General features: G+C 22.3%; 6 protein-coding genes across 6 annotated transcripts; 3 read left to right on the top strand and 3 right to left on the bottom strand.

Moving 5' to 3' along the window:
• Positions 1 to 255: 255 nt before the first annotated feature.
• PBANKA_1308800 (prolyl hydroxylase-like protein, putative) lies at positions 256 to 1,458 on the top strand (the record flags this gene model as incomplete). Its single annotated transcript, XM_034566667.1, has 1 exon — positions 256 to 1,458. One exon carries the CDS (start codon positions 256 to 258, stop codon positions 1,456 to 1,458), a length of 1,203 nt encoding a protein of 400 aa, XP_034423241.1.
• A 507-nt stretch (positions 1,459 to 1,965) lies between these two features.
• On the bottom strand, positions 1,966 to 2,514 carry PBANKA_1308700 (conserved protein, unknown function; the record flags this gene model as incomplete). Its single annotated transcript, XM_034566666.1, has 1 exon — positions 1,966 to 2,514. One exon carries the CDS (start codon positions 2,512 to 2,514, stop codon positions 1,966 to 1,968), a length of 549 nt encoding a protein of 182 aa, XP_034423240.1.
• Positions 2,515 to 5,014: 2,500 nt separating this feature from the next.
• Positions 5,015 to 6,465, top strand: PBANKA_1308600 (fructose-bisphosphate aldolase 2; the record flags this gene model as incomplete). The annotated part of the gene is made up of 2 exons (XM_034566665.1): positions 5,015 to 5,017; positions 5,359 to 6,465. The coding sequence occupies 2 exons, from the start codon at positions 5,015 to 5,017 to the stop codon at positions 6,463 to 6,465; spliced, it is 1,110 nt and encodes a 369-aa protein (XP_034423239.1).
• Positions 6,466 to 7,367: 902 nt separating this feature from the next.
• Positions 7,368 to 8,345, bottom strand: PBANKA_1308500 (shikimate dehydrogenase, putative; the record flags this gene model as incomplete). Its single annotated transcript, XM_034566664.1, has 4 exons — positions 7,368 to 7,386; positions 7,480 to 7,542; positions 7,675 to 7,768; positions 7,946 to 8,345. The coding sequence occupies 4 exons, from the start codon at positions 8,343 to 8,345 to the stop codon at positions 7,368 to 7,370; spliced, it is 576 nt and encodes a 191-aa protein (XP_034423238.1).
• A 2,352-nt stretch (positions 8,346 to 10,697) lies between these two features.
• Positions 10,698 to 15,271, top strand: PBANKA_1308400 (eukaryotic translation initiation factor 2-alpha kinase 1, putative; the record flags this gene model as incomplete). The annotated part of the gene is made up of 2 exons (XM_034566662.1): positions 10,698 to 10,816; positions 10,900 to 15,271. The coding sequence occupies 2 exons, from the start codon at positions 10,698 to 10,700 to the stop codon at positions 15,269 to 15,271; spliced, it is 4,491 nt and encodes a 1,496-aa protein (XP_034423237.1).
• An 804-nt stretch (positions 15,272 to 16,075) lies between these two features.
• On the bottom strand, positions 16,076 to 17,857 carry PBANKA_1308300 (conserved Plasmodium protein, unknown function; the record flags this gene model as incomplete). The annotated part of the gene is made up of 3 exons (XM_034566661.1): positions 16,076 to 16,120; positions 16,257 to 16,327; positions 16,453 to 17,857. 3 exons carry the CDS (start codon positions 17,855 to 17,857, stop codon positions 16,076 to 16,078), a joined length of 1,521 nt encoding a protein of 506 aa, XP_034423236.1.
• Positions 17,858 to 18,061: the final 204 nt, after the last annotated feature.

Below are 18,061 nucleotides of genomic sequence, written 5' to 3'. Positions count from 1 at the left end.
TAATTTTGAAAATATAAAATAAATAACGTTTGCAATTATCTAATGAAGAGGTAATGAAAAACATAACTAAAAATGTTATCAATTAAAAAACTCGCTATACACACTAACACAAGGCTTCGAATATTGTTTGCTAAGATTTAAAAATTATGAATAAGCTTCAAAAGGAGCACATTTTTGTAGTTTGTTATATTTGTTCTCTTTACTTTTTCATTTCTTTCCCACTATTTTATATGTTCACAATTATTGCACCCATATATGGAGGTCGAATGGGATGAGGCAATTTTAAACCAATTTTATAATTATCTATATGAATGTTTTGATTATGAAAAATGCTTAGAATTAGAAAATTCGATAAGACTTGAGATGGGGACAGAACTCAAAATGCATAAAGAATGTGGATCGTGCCATGAGGGAAAATATGATATAAATATAAGTTCATATAAATTTAAAAAAGATGATAATGATTTATTAGGAGAAATTATAGATAGTGAAAAGAGTGAAGAAAATATAAAAAAGTCACTAAATAATATAGCTGAAAAAGCATATATAATTTACAATAATATATTAACTAAAGAATCATTAAAAAATGGAAATAGAAATAAAGAAAATCAAATAGATATTGAAACAGACTATTTTTTAAGAACATATATATTAAAAACTGTTTTTAATAAGTATATAATTACAAATGTAAAAAAAAGAATAAAAGAAATACATTGTAAAAGTACAAAAGATATTATATCATTAGCAAACCCGTTAAATATAAAAGAGCATGATTTAAATAAAATTCAATCAGAAACGATTGGAAATTTAATGAATTTTAATGTAAGCATACAACTAGATTTTATGGGCAAATATATGAAGCTTATATATGATGAACTGATATTTATTGAATATAATAATCAATTTAATGAGTTTAATAGTGAGTATAAAAATATAAGAACTGATTTTTATTGTTGGGCATACATAACTAGTTTGGATAGAGAAAAACAACAAGGTTTATATAAATTATTAAAAGAGTTATCATTAATTCCATATGAATTAAATAAAAAAGCAAATTTATCATTACAAATATGCACATTATTTCAATTCTTATATTTTTCACCAAATAAATCCTTTTTAAAAAAGCATGCAGAAGGTGGGTATGGGGATATGGACAATGGCCAAAAGGTTACATGTTTATACATCCCATATGTGCATCCAGATGATGATGTAACTATTAAAGTGCACAAAAGTGAAAATGGGTTTGTAAGCAAACAAAAGGAGAAGAATAAAGTTGATAATATAAACCAACCGATTAATGTTAAGGATAGTCTAATTCAAATTATAAAACCAAAAAGCGATTCTCTCATTTTTTTGCAAACAAGAAATACATCATATGAAATATCTAAAACAAGACATAAATTTTTCATAGTAAATTTGTCCATTTATGGACCTGTATCATTAGACAGAAATATGTGAATGGCTAAGTATGTATATGCGGAAAAAATGCATAAAAATGTGCACATAATTTAATAATAATTAAAAAATATAGCCCAGTTTAGTGATATAATCTATTACACTTAATAGGTTTGTATATTTATTATGCTCATATGTTTTTTATAATATTTTTTTATGTTTGATTAATTTTATCAATGTAGTAAATTATCTTAGAACGAGTTTACTACACAATGTTTCGTTGTAAAAAAGGCAAGTTTTTTCTTTTTATTTTTCTTTTTTTCCTTTTTATTTTTCCTTTTATGTGTGTTTTTTCCCATTTTAAGGGACACTTATTTGATATACAAACACTTTAATTAAATTATTTAAAATTTTTTTTATTATAATGAGAAATAACAATTTTTATGAGTTTTGACAAAAAAAACGAAAAAAATAAAGCTTATATGTTATAAAACAAAATGGAGTAAAGTATAATAATTTCACGAATTAAATTACATTATATTAGTATTTTTATACACATACGTTAAGTTGTCATATGGTTCTTTTTTTCTTTCTAATTTTTTTTCTTTTATTAACATAGAATTCCCAATACATGCCTGCATTCCTTTTCTTAATCCCTAATTTCCCAATAATTTTGTAGTATTGTTTTTTTCTAACAGTTTTAAGCCAACTAAAGAGTAGGGTTTTTTTTTTCGTTTTATTGTGTAATGTATCATTAGAAGTGTCCTCACCTTGCATATTTGAAAATTTTCGATTTATATAATCACTATTTTTATACTTGCATAACGGATGAATTATATTGTTATTATAAGTGGGATTAATCGTATTATGGTCAAACTCGAAGCATATATTATTATTATTGTTGTTATATATTAACAAATTACTGAATGGTGTGAATATAATTTGCTCACGAAATAAATTATATCCATTTTTTGGACTTTGATTGGCATCCTTTTTAAAAGCAAATATTTTATTAATATCTGTATTTTTATTCATCAGTTTTATGAATGCAAATTTCTTTTGATGATTATTCCTATAGATTTCTCGAATCAAAGGAAATGTGTTTATTTTTTTAATCATTTTAAAAAAAAAAGGAATATTTGAAAATTCAGCAAATTTTTATTACATTGTGTATACCCCCCAAAATATTTTTAAAGGAATAAATAAATATTTATACTCTATTACAAATAAAAAAACGAAAGAATGAAGTAGTATTTTTAAAGGGAACGAAGCATATTTACATACTGAGTATATAAAAATATTGTCCTTTGGTACTATAATATATACATACGTATAATATATTATTTATTTAAAAAGAATTGTCCCCTACAATAATGCACATTATAATTTAAACTTCCTTTTTAAAAGATATAAAATATGTATATTATTATGGGCGGAATTTATTGAAAGGTTAAAAAATAAAACATAATTAATTTAATACCACATGAAAACTATTTGTGATATTTCATTCAATCTTTATATAAACAAATTTATTTCATTATATGTTTTTTTGAAATAAGACAATGAGTACATTATTATATTTCAATATTATTTTCTATAACTGTAAGTTAATTCTTTAATTATATGTTTGTTTGGATATGATGTTATATAAGTGTTGTGGATATAATTCGTAGGTAAATAAACTGAATATAATTATGGCATAAAAGATGAGAATATTATTTAAGATATTTTTATCATATTATATATTTTAATGAATTCGAAAAATGGACTTAATAAAAATTAACACCAAAATATAAAGCATATGCAGTCAAATTCATATTCATATGATTAACTATAATCAGTAAGCTAAACTTATGAACCATAAAATTATAGAAATTGTCGTATATTAAGGAATTATAAACAAATACATATATATATTATTATGGAAAAGGGAAGTACATTAAAAATATTGCCATTACCAATAATATATATGATTAAATTTGCTCATAAAATATTGTGCTTGTTTTTCATATAGTTTTTAGCTATTATTAAGAAAAAGAGGAAAAAGCATCGTTTTTTTAAATTTCTTGTTTAAAATATATAATTATTTGCTAAATATATTTTGCATGATTCGCGAAAAGTAGCACAAAGCATATGTGAATGTATTTAAAAACCTTATAAGTTTTACCAATTTGATGAATTTTCGCGGATTTATATACAATAACATGTTTGTCGTAATTAAAATAAGAGACTGAAAAAAAAACATTAATTAAAGAGACGTAAACATTTCTTATAAATCGTTTGATATATTTTAGTTATTAATTGCAATATGATGGGCTTAATTTATCATTTTTTTAGTTAAATTAAATATATTTATAATTTATTTTTGTCTTGCACATTTAATGGAAACAAAAATATAAATAACAAGCTAAGATTTTCTCATTTTTAAAAAGGCTTTATGTATAATGTCATATTTATTAATTTTTGTCAATTATAAAATTAAATCAAATATATAATACATTTTAAATGAAAAAATAGACATGATTTAATGTTATTCCCAAAATAAAAAGGTATTAAAAATAAATTTATACTGATTGTCTCCAAAGGAATAAAGAATTAAACAAAAAAATAAAATATAAATAAATAACTACATAAATTATAAACAAAAAATATATACGCTTTTTATTTCAAAATATTTGGAAATATTCTCAATAACTAAGCTTCATAACACGAAGGAAAAAATAAAATAACTTTATTTGTAAAGACCCCCCAAACTTATAACGTTGAATTAATATAACCCTTACTTATAACCTGATATTATTTTTAAAATGGTAACATTTAAATATATATATTATAAATATATGTAAAATATTTTATATGCAAGTAATATAATATTTAAGCCTTATATTTTTATATACTATGTAAAGATATTTTTTATATATTTTCCAAAAGCTCATCCAATTATACATAGAGTTTACATATAATATTTATCGTATAACTTTTGCGGTGTTATACAAGCATAAAAAAATACATAAATATACATATATATATTATATACTATATATATATATACATACATACATTTAATAAATTATTTTACATATATACTAAGGCACCAAAAAAAGAAAAAAAATGCCTTCATAAGGAGACTGTAAGTTTAAGTAATTTATAGTTATGTGATTTTTCGCTAGGGCCTTTTTGGCTAAAATGCGCATTATATTATATATATAATTATATATATATTACATTTTTTTGTTTATACTTGAATATATTATGTGCACATCTTATATTCAATTTGCGTACAAATTCCTCGATGACTCTCTATAAAAAAAAAAAAAATACGTGTTTTTTTATGGCGTTACGAGGGTGGGACCACTTATATACCATCTGATCAATAAGAGTTTAAATAATATTATTATTATTATTATTATTTATATGTATACTTATATTAAATATATAGATAACAAAAAATTATGATTAAAATAGTTAATAATTTTATAATTTTCCACTTTATGCCACTATTATAAATTTATATTTATTTCTAATTTATTAATCTAATCATATGCAATTTTTTAATTAATATAAATTAAAAAATAATATATAAAGCAATTAAATATATCTTTTTAAACTAGTTACGACAATGGTACTTAAAAAATAGTAGATATACCCAATAATATATATATGCTAATATGTTTATTTGTTTAGTCACAATGCGATGCATCCTTTATATTAAGAAATATGAAAAAATATATATTCTATAGTGTATATGAATAATATTCATCGAAATTATGCATATTATTGTAGCACCTATATAAAATATATATGTATACAACATGTAGTTTGAATGATGGAAAATATAATGATAAAATATATATCGATTTATATTTTGCTAACTTAAATATTTATAATAGAAAATTCAAAATATTGTGAAAATGCATTCTAACTGTACCTTATTATCATATATCTCTTTTTTTTTCAATATAGGTTGGATGCGCAGAATATAAAAATGCCCCTATGAAACTTCCAAAAGAAGTTGCCCAAGAACTTGCTGAAACAGCTAAGAAACTTGTAGCAGCAGGAAAGGGAATTTTAGCTGCAGATGAATCAACACAAACAATTAAGAAAAGATTTGATAATATAAAAATCGAGAACACTGTTGAAAATAGAGCTAGCTATAGAGATTTGTTATTTGGAACTAAAGGATTAGGAAAATTCATTTCTGGTGCAATTTTATTTGAAGAAACTTTATTTCAAAAAAATGAAGCTGGTGTACCATTAGTAAATTTATTACATGATGAAGGTATAATACCAGGAATTAAAGTTGACAAAGGTTTAGTTAGTATCCCATGCACTGATGATGAAAAATCAACCCAAGGTTTGGACGGATTAGCAGAGAGGTGCAAAGAATATTATAAAGCTGGTGCAAGATTTGCAAAATGGAGAGCAGTTTTAGTAATTGACCCAGCTAAAGGCAAACCGACTGATTTATCTATCCAAGAAGTATCGTGGGGATTAGCTAGATATGCATCTATATGCCAACAAAATAAGCTTGTTCCAATTGTTGAACCCGAAATTTTGGCTGATGGTGCTCACACAATTGAAGTATGTGCAACTGTTACCCAAAAAGTTTTAGCAAGTGTATTTAAAGCTTTACATGATAATGGCGTGTTATTAGAAGGAGCCTTATTAAAACCAAATATGGTAACAGCTGGATATGACTGTACTGAAAAAACCAAAACAGATGATATTGGTTTCTTCACTGTAAGAACTTTAAGAAGAACAGTACCACCAGCTTTACCCGGGGTTGTATTTTTATCAGGTGGTCAATCAGAAGAAGATGCATCAATTAATTTAAATTCTATCAATGTATTAGGTCCACACCCATGGGCACTAACATTTTCATATGGTAGAGCTTTACAAGCATCTGTATTAAATACATGGCAAGGAAAGAAAGAAAATGTTGCTAAGGCCCGAGCAGTTTTATTACAAAGAGCTGAAGCAAATTCATTGGCAACATATGGAAAATATAAGGGAGGAGCAGGAGGAAGCACTGCTGGTGCCTCACTATATGAAAAGAAATATGTTTACTAAATGGATAGAAATCGCTACAAATTAAAAGAACCCGAGATCTTGCTTAATATAATAAAGGTATAGCAAAGTGTAATATAAATATGTAATTCAAATGTCTAAAAAATAATAAAGCATCATGCAATATTTCGCCCATGCCCCAATTTATGTACTTATTTGGAATATGTATATACATTCAAGTGATCATAAATGTAGTTCTATGTATATTTATATATAATATTCTTTATTACAAAACTGTATTAATACCTCATACTTTTTATCAAACATATATATATATATATATATATATATATATTATATATACGTGTATGGATAGCTATATGTGTATATTATATGTACGTGATGATATATATCTTTAGAACTAATATGACACAAAATTTATGCATATTTTATATGTATGTGAGTTGGATGTACGCATGTATCTTGTATTAATTATATATTTTGGGAAAATTATTAAATTATGATAAAACAATATATATGTGATTTTAATATTAATTAAAAACGATCATTATAAAAAATAAAATATGTATAATATCCTACATTGAAACTCTTCCAATATATATCGAATTTTCTTTTATAATTTGTATACTTTGGGCATAATTAGGAAGTTTAGTTTTTATTTTCTAATTTAATGGTGTTATCATAATATGCGTATTTTGTGGATAAAAATGGGAATAAGAAGCAAATATACGGAAAAAAATAAATGCGAACAAAACGATGAGAATTATGTGCTATACATATATATGTTATTCCTAATTAAACAACAATTAATATTCATTATTATAATTTTCCATGTATAAAAAACGAATATGCATATATGTCTATACTTCCTAGGTAAAACACACATGGTGTTGTTTTGTGATCCAAAATAAGCAGAAAAGGTGGTGTTATTCTTTTTCGATATTTTAAACAAAAATAGCGTAGCTAAAAAATTGTACCATAACAAAAGTAACATGAAGTTATAAAAATATTTTAATTTTTAATTTTTAATTTTTTTTTTTTTGAAATTGATTTTACCTAATGATGCATCCAACCCAATTAGGAATAAACACTTTTGTGGATTCTCTAAAAAATGTTTTACTAAAAAAACAAAGTTATTTATATAATATAAATTGGAATAATTAAATGGATTGAAGTTTGTGATCATAAGTGTGTGATATTTAACATAATGATACAAGGCATTATTGTAAGAAAAAAAATATATTGTCTAACTTTATTGATGAAGCTATAAGCCCAGAAAGAGTGGATGAAATTGCTATATTGCCTATCTGTTTGTTTAAATTCCAACATATAGTGGAGCATATGCCTAAAAAAATAAGTGTGTTAATAAATTTGGAAAAAAAAATTATTATTTCGAAATAATTATTTTCTTATTTGATAGAATATTGTATATATACATAATTTACAACGAATTATGCATATGCTTATAACAATATTAATATAAATACAAGTTTAATTTTTTTTTTGTGTATATTTTTAGTACATGTCCAAAATGATAATCTAATAGCAAAAAAATTAGGGATATGAACATTTCTTTTCAAATATGGCAACTTATGAAATAAAATCGTTTTGCAGCTATGTTGATAATTTTGATTATTATTATATGTATTTAGCTTTTTAAATAAATCGTTTTTTGTTTGATAACGTAAGGTAATTTTCGATATATATGTCAATTTTTTATAGTTATTATAAATTGGTGAAAATTTGTTTTTTTTTATAATATCAAAGATTATATTATCATTCTTATGCATATAAAAATTTTTATAAATTTCTTTTCTGAAAACATATCCAATTATAAAACCATTTAAATACATACGGATAGTATAAATTGTTATAAAGTTCTTAGATTTTATTTGATTATCTTTTGAAATTATGTCATTCATTTTATTTCAAAATCGTATGTATAACAAATATAAAAAGTGGGAAACTGTATGTGTAAGGAAAATGTTCAAGTCATTTTTTGAATGAAAAAAAGACTAAGCAAATGACAAAATGGTGAAATAATGAAATTCAAAAAATGTAAAAAAATAAATATTTACATGAAGTCAAAATAAAACTATTCTTTATTTTTTTAACATATACCTCAAAGTGCTATAAATTATATATCATGCTATATATACACGTAATATGAGATGGATTTAAAAAATACTGGAATCGTTTTCTTTTTTTATTAACAATTTTTTTGATATTTCAATCATATCTATGTTTTTTTTTCGTATTTAATAAGTGGTGATCCATTTTGTTTAGTCATATAATTGGGAATTTTACGAATTTATTTATTATTTTTTCCTATTCAATTATTTATATTTTCCAAATTAAATTAATAATTTCTCAAGTTTGTATATATTGTGATTTATTTGTTTTGTATGTGAAGGAATATTAAACAAATAATAAAAAGTACACCAAAGAAAACAACAATTTTATAAACGCAGCATGTTTTAAATGTTGGTAATCATTTTATTTCATAAAAAATAAAATATAATAAAAGTAAAACCTATATATGCGTTTTTTTAGTTTTATGATTAAATCTATAGACTCCTGATTATGATCAGTTGCCATCATGCAAAAAAAAAAAAATGATATATTGAACTTTCATAAAAAGTAATGACTAGCATGTTGTATTCTTAAGTATACATTGAGAAAAATATATTAAAAAGGAAATATATTTGTGCATTCTTTTATACCTACATGCAAATATTGCATATATTTTATGTGGTTATAATTATATAACAAATTTTACTTTTATTTAATAGCATTACAATAATAATTGATTAAAGAAATGATAATTATATATTACGAATGGAAGTGTCTTTTATTTCGATTATTTTTTGGGGGGATTAATTTGTTAATAATTTTTCGTGACTTAATTTTGAAAATTTCCAATTCAAAAGGATAAAAAAAATCGAATATATACAAATGATTATTAATAATTATATAAGTAGAGAAAGTGTTTCATTTTAAGAAATTTATTTTAAAATGTGAAGTTAATATGTGTGTAGTGATATTTAATAACTAGTCAATAAATAATTTTCACAAATTAATATTTATTCTTTTAAGATTTGAATAGAAAAAAATGCTTATTAATTTATTTTGTATTTAGAAAAAAATAATTGATTTTACATATATATATCAAATAGAGATAAAATGCTTACACAAGCACACATAATATGATAAATATTTGCACGATATATTTGTGTTATTGTATGGGTGTATAAATATCATACATTTTTATGTATACAAAATTTTAAAATAGATTGTCCAAAGATATGTATATATATTATAGTATTCGTAAACTATTTTATAATTAAAAATTAGAATCTTTAAAATATGAATTAATGAACTTTTTTTTTTGAAGAATGTTAGCCAATGGAAAGAATGTGTAAAATATTAACAAATAAAATAGTCATTTGTAAATATTTATATTAATGATTTTCCATTTTTTAGTTTAAAATTAAGCAAACTAAGATTTTATAAAGGTGTATAAATTTTTTTCATTTATTCCTTTTTGGGTATGAAAGCAGTAATGGGTTGCTGCTATAATTTTTTTTAAAATTTGATCAAAATATATATTTAAATTTTATTAAAAAAATACGATTAAATATGTAAATATTCATCTTATTCAAGTGTTTAAATATTCTATATTTTTTTTAGTAATTTTTGTAATTCTATAAAAAAGGTGATTTATTTATGGATATATATATTTGTAAACACATTTTTTTTGAGATATTAACTTACAAAATTAGCACCTTTTTTGTTTACACATAAAAACAAATATATAAACAAAATAATGGAATAGTAAAATAAAAACAAAATTAGATCACTGACAAATTATATATGAAAAAAGGTGATAAAGACTAAAGGAAGAGCAAATAAATTGAATCGTTATAATATTGTAAATTATTTGTGAAAAAAAGCAAGGGGGAAGTAATGAAATGATTAAGACAAAATAATTATGAAAAAATTCAAGTCATTATTATAAAAATATTTGAGATTTAAAATAAGCACATATATGCTTTGAAATTGTTTTAGAAACATTTAAAAAATATCATATATTTTTTTGTTTTTTTTAAGTATATAATCCAAAATTATAAATAATTCCAAACCTTTTCTTGTATTGCAACTTCACAATATTATAATATATAGTTTGCAATTTCACATAAATAGAATGGTTTGTACAAGAATAAATATACAAACATATAGATATGATGATGCTTTGAAAAAATAAAAACATAAAGATGGAAACAGACAAAATAAATAATGGGGATGATCTTCTAGTGTCTGCTGGGAAGCTTATAAATGATATATACACCTTGTCATCGATTAAAGATATTGATATAGATATTATTCAGGAAGGGTAATAAAAGCATAAACAATAAAAAATGGGCAAACCAAATTTTATATCCTTGTTTTATTACACAATTTTTTTTTTTTTTGCAGATTACTAAAAAAAGTTATGGATGAAGAAACAAACGGAATAATGTTTGCAGAAGATACAACTAATTCTAAAAATGAGTGTACTATTCTCAATATACGAATAAACATCGATAAAAATAATTATGGGCCAAATAAGTATGAATTGAGATATGCTGATATTAGTGTGAATATAGACTTTAATAAAAAGGAATATAATTATAGTTTAGATAATTCTAAATTACATAAATGTTATTATTATAAAATAACGATGCTTTTAAATTATATTATAGAAAAAAAATTAAATTTTAAAGACAGTATTATGCATTTATATTCTCACACTAATGATTATAATTCTATGAAATGTTCTTGTTGGGTCAATGGTAAAAACGTAGAAACCATTTTGGAAGGGGAAATAAATGGTAATCTAAAAGTCGAAAAAAAAGAAAAAAAATTGGATAATCATGCTTTAAAAAAAAAAGAGCACTTCATTGAATATTCAAAGGGTTATATAAAAGTGAATAAAGAAAACGTCAGAGAAGAGACAAATGCAAAGTTGAAGGGGAAGACATCTGTTGTTCGGTCCTTTTCTGAAAATAATATTAGTTTTATAAATAAACTGAGTAATTATTCAGATAGTAAACAATTTAATAAAATTGGCAATTCAAGAATTCAAAAACTGGGAATAAATAAACCCGGAGCAGATACAGACAACGAAGTGGTAAATAAAGAACAAATGAATATAAATATAACAAAAAAAATGAAAAGTGATGTATTTCATGAAATGCTAGAAAGAAACGGAAAAAATAAAATTGAAGAAAACGACAAACAAAATAATAATGACAAATCAATTAATAATTCTACTGAAGGAAAAAATAGTAAAAGAGAAGACATTGAATTTTCAATAAAAGACGCAGAAGAAATTAGTAATTTCCTTAAAACAGGTTATTTAAATAAAACAAAAAAAATAAAATTGAATAATATAACAGAAATAGAAAAGAATAATATATATGAAAAAGAAGAGAAGAAAAAAAAAAAATTTATTAAAATTATGAAGGAAAACATACCGTTAACTGTTTTATTGGCAAATAATGGGAATGAAATATGTAAAGAACTTATTAACAAATATTCTCGGTATTATCGAGATTTTTCAGAAGAAAGTGTACTAGGGTGTGGTGGTTTTGGTTACGTTATGAAAGTTAAAAATAAAAAATTCAATATAGCTTATGCTGTGAAAAAAATAACCTTGAGTAGTTATTGCCCTAACAAACGAGGAAATGATAACGAACTAGTCAATAAATATAATAATCATATCAAAAAGAATAGTAAACATAATGATATTGAACCGATGATATCTGGATCTTTTAGTTCCGGTAACAACATCATGAATGAAAACAATAGCCTTATAATGGAAGAAGTTATAATGATTGCTAAATTGCAGCATGAAAATATTGTGAGATATTATGATGCATGGGTGGAAAATAACATTGACTATTATCTCTTTAAAGAAATTGAAAATAATTATAAATATGTAATAAAAAAAAAAAATAAAGGAAATAAAAAGAATATATACTATATAGATGAAATAAGCAATATACGAAATTATTATAATAAAAAAAATAAAGAAAATATAAAAATAAATGAAAAATATTTATACATATTAATGGAATATTGTCCAGGAAAAACATTAAGAGAAGCTATAGACTGCGGTTTTATTTATAAAAATGAAAAATTAATATGGGAATTGATTAAACAAATTTTAAAGGGAATATATTATATACATGATATGAAAATGATGCATAGAGATATAAAACCATCAAATATATTTTTACAAATAAATGACGACATTTTATCAGCTAAAATAGGAGATTTTGGTTTAACTACCAAAATTGACAATACTCAAATAAACCCATCAGCAGGAACAGTTAATTATATGTCTCCTGAGCAATTAAATGGAGAACATTTTGATCAAAAAGCGGATATTTTTTCATTGGGAGTTGTTTTTTTTGAAATGTTTCATGAACCCTTTTCAACATCAATGGAAAGATCAATAGTGTTATCTAATTTATTGAAATGTATTTATCCAGAAAGCATACGATCTGATAATAAGATATTTCAATTTTTGTTAAGTTTATTAGAAATTGATCCGCAAAATAGGTTGTCCGCTTATAGCTTATTACATGAAAACTTTTTTTTTTCTTATGAGAAAAATTTTAATGAGATTTATAATTTAGTTGAGAAAAAAAGGAACTGTGAAGAAGTGCACACAATAATTAGTACACTATTTGAAAAAAATGATAATAAAATTGAAAAAAATTCGATAAAAAAAGAAGATATGGTAGCATTTCAAGGAGCTAAAATATTTTCAGAAGAATCAAATATAAAGAAAAGTATAAAAAAGAAAATTATATCATCTTTCAAAAAAAGAGGCGCAATTTTTTTAATAACACCTATAATTTTACGAAATAAATATTATATAAATTTTGAAAATATAACAATTGATGAATATAATTATTCTTATAATATAAATAAGAAGAAAGAAAATAAATGTAAAAGGATATTTATAAATACAAATGCGTGTAATAATATTGAAAATGTGGTGTATTTGTTAGACACATACGGCAATATTATAACTTTGCGCAATTCATTTTTTTTGTCTTTTTCAGAATATATATATGAAAATATAGATTGTTATGATAGATATAATGAAACTCTGTTGTTTTGGAAATTTTATACTAAAGGATATACATACAAATATCAAATAGCTAAAAATAAACAACCCAAAAAAGATATCAATACTTCTAATTTATATCCCGAAGAAGTAGAAAAAATATTTTATTGTATTTTAATTAATACAAAAAATGTTTATGCTCAAGAAGAATTTTATTATATATCAATATTTGCAAATTCAGACATTTTTGTATCGATATATACTTTATATAATCATGCATCATATTTTAACAAATTAATATTTGCTTGGTCATATATTGATTTGTTGCCATTGATATTGATTGAATGTTTGGATTTATCTGAGGATGTATCTTATGACTTGGCAATAATTTTAAAGAAAAATTCTCCCCAATTAATAAATAAATCAGCAATATCATTGTTGATACAAAAATATAAATTAGAAAATAACAATGTTTCAAAAGTAACTGATTTTATATTTAATTTGTTTCAAATTAAATGTGAAATTAATAAAATAGATGAATATTTTAGCATTTTAGACAAGTTCATATTTGATGCCTTAAGCAAAAGAAATTCAGATTTCAACAACACTTACAATAATAGTATTGTGTGCAATAATACTATTAATGATGTGGGAAATGTGAATACTCCCAAGAATAGTTGTAAAAATGGGGGTAATACTAATATAGGCTGCATTAATAATAGTGAACATATTAACAGTGGTAATATTAATGGGATAAATAACAATAACTTGGTGATTTATGATGAAAAAGAAAATCCGAGTTATGAAAATGATAATTATAAAACAGAATATGATGGGCATAAACAATATTTGAATGAATCAGAAAAAGGTATTAAGGCTATGGAGAATAAAGATAAAAAAATAAATTTGTTGTCTATATTAGATAAAGTTAAAAATATTAATAAATTTATTGGAACAAATATGATAATTGAAAATGTATATTTTGATATTTTTTTAAATTATGATGAAAATGTTTTCTCTAACGAAATAATTTTTTATGTTGTATCAGATAGTAAGAATAAAGACATAATAGCTCATGGTGGGAGGTTTGATAAACTAATAAGAAATATGAATAATCAGAAATGTACAAATATTAGCAACAGCAATACTAATGGCCATGGTGTAAAAAATAATTCGGCTGTACATATAAAAGCATATGGTGTTGAAATATATTTGGAAAAGATTTTTACAAAAATAACAGAATCAAATGATAAATTATCAATGATCACTCAAACAGTATCGGGAGGTGATAAATTTCAAATTTTCAATAATTTTTCATTGTTGCATGATTATCAAAATAATTTTGAATGCACAAATAATTTAATTTCGTCACAATTAAATAATGGACAATTTAATTACTCTTGTACTAAAATTATAATTCAAGTTTATGAAATAGAGAATTTATTAGTTGCTTATGATTTGTCAAAAAAATTATTAAATAAAAATATATATTCATATATATTTTTTTCAATTAATAATACAAATATTAAAAAAAAAACCAAAATTTTTAAACCTCATAAAATTAAGTTCATTATTTCTATTAAATCGAATAGCAATGATATAGAATTTAATGTGAATAATCCAATCCAATTAAATGATGTTATTTATAAAATATACAATTCCGATATTCAGGATTATAATTTTACTAATCAGGAAGAATTAATTAACTTTTTAACTAAAAATTTGTAGGCATTTACTTATTCACGGGAATTGAATTTGTGTGTATATTTATAGATGATAGAGTCACATATATATTGCTAAGAAATTGCCTTGCCATTTAGATAATTGAAAGTAAACGGGTTTATTAAAACACCATCATAAAGCACGCTACAAATTAACAATAACTAAATTCATATGATTTAGTTAATATATATGTAATAAAATAATAATTTTCTTTCATTAATCTTTTAAAATTAAACCTTACAATTTTGTAATTTGAAGAAATGTTAATTTTAATTTGCTAAAGAAATATAATTTATACGCATATATACATATGCGTGTATATGTATTAAACTGATAACCCTGTTGTATTTTATCAAAAGTATATTTGTATATACTAATTTTTAAAAAGGAAAAAAAGTCGCTTATATATTTGCAATAATTGGAATATTAATACCGACATTTTTGCTAACTATTTCTTATCATATATGTATTAGTTTTAATCATCCTTTTTTTATAAGTAAAAGTTATGTGTAATTTGCAAGATATTCATATCTATATTTTTCCATTTAAATAATTTGTCTAATTTTTTTTTGTAACTCTAACTGGATAAAGATATTTTTTCTTTTAAATATTTACATTGCACATGTAATTTAAATATTACTTATGAAACGGAAAGAATGCGCATTCTGTGTATTTATGATAGTTCAAAATTAAACAAAAAAAGAAAAAGAAAGTAGCTTGCCACGTAAGAAGTTAGCAAAACTATTAGTTAACATACATATGTAAAAATAAACAATCGAATAAACTAATAATATAAAGGAATAATTTATTTTAAAGGCCATCCAAATTTTCATTTTCCTTTATATGTTTAATAGCCTACAAGAAATATAAATAAACATATACAATAAGACAATTTTTTGAAATATTTTATGCTTTATGATGATAAATCTATATATATATATATATTATTTTTACAAACAATACTAAATAAACGAGTTTCAAATAAGCATACCAAAATAGAATATTCTGCTAAACAGGGATCCTTATCATCAACATACATGAACTTTCTCAAAATGTTAATTCCTAAAAAGCATAAAGTGAGTAAAAGGGAAATGAGCCATATGCATATTTCAATCAAAATAAATGTAATAAGAAATATATTTTGATTTAGTAATAAAAAGAGACACACTATTTTTATATATGATTACCTTGTATCTCTTTAATGTAAGCAGAAATTTGATAATCCACAGAAAAATTTGCTACAATACTAATAATATATCTATTAAGTACAAAATTATGATATAGAATATTTTCTTTTTTTGATATATGCTCATTTCTCATATTGTGTATATTTTTCAAGTATGTAAAAATTGTGTCGATATAATTTTTTTTTTCTGAAGATGACAAATAATCTAACTGTTCATAAGAATCAATAAAAATGTTGGAAATAAATAAAATTAGTTTAAATATTTCCAAATTATTATTTTTTTTATAATGCAAAAACATGTCCATAAACAGAACGTATTTGTTATATAAATCAATGTGTGTATCTATAAAATTATGGAAATAATTTATCTCATTGATAAATATTAAATTATATTGAATTTCTTCAATTATAATTTTATATAATTCTTTGTATTGAGAAACTGGTTCTATTTCAAAATTTTTTTGATCCATAATATTATATAATGCTTCAAAAAGTAGTCTATACATAAATATTATATATTTCAAAACATATTTTTTATTATTTACATTATTAAATATTTTCCACTTTTCTGATATTGTAATATTTTCATTATAAATATCTTTAACGTTTTCTTTCATTTTTTTTGTTAAGCATTCAAAATGTGTGTATAGTAATTTCATATGTTGTAAAATGTGTATAAACAATTTATTTTCATATTTTAAGCAATTTTCAATAAAGAAATAAAAATAATTACAAATAGTTGCTTCATTTTTTATGTTTTTTAAATTATTAAATAAGGAAATAAAAAGAACAAATGCAATATTGTCGTCTTTTGTTAATTCGTCATATGTTATTTTGTTTAGTATAAAATTATTTAGTAACATAAATATGTTATCCTGTTCAAGCTCATTTAAAATAATATAATAAAAATACCAAGGATACGAATATTTCCATACTTTATTATTATTTTCATTATGGGTTATTAAATTAATTAAAAATATTAATTCATATTTATTAATCTGATCATATAATGGAACATTATTGTTCCATTTGCTTTGCCCACATATTTGGATGTCATTTCCATTTAAATTATTAATATTATAGTTTTTTTCTTTTAACAAATTTGAGGCATTATTGATAAAGTTTCTTCCTAAAAATAATTGTTCATATGCTTCATTTTCCGTTATCCTTTCTTTAATTATAGGATTAAATGGCATATAGAATATCGCGATCTTTAATGATTTGATATAGTTATTTAGATAGTTTTCATTATATTCTTTATTTAGTTCAATTTTTTTTTTACAAATTGTTAATAGTTGGATAACTTTATTTTGGTCATCTTTGTCTAATTTTTTGTTTATATTTGGGTTTTTAAAATTGAATTGTTTATTTATAAATTCAACTTCGTCAAAGAGTTCGTCCGACATTTGTTTCGTATTCTTTTATAAAATAGTTTTGTTAATGTTTGAAAGTTTTATATCCTTTCACAGGATTTTAATTAATGTTGGTGTTTTTTATTTTATATAGCTAAATATTATAAATATCATCATTGACTAATCAAAAAATGAGCATATTAAAAGCATGTATACATATATTTAGACGTACTAAGGCATTATACCTACTTGTAGAAT

The sequence above is a fragment of the Plasmodium berghei genome (assembly GCF_900002375.2).
Source record: "Plasmodium berghei ANKA genome assembly, chromosome: 13".
Taxonomy (NCBI): Eukaryota; Apicomplexa; class Aconoidasida; order Haemosporida; family Plasmodiidae; genus Plasmodium; species Plasmodium berghei.
This window is presented reverse-complemented; position numbering and strand designations above follow the sequence as displayed.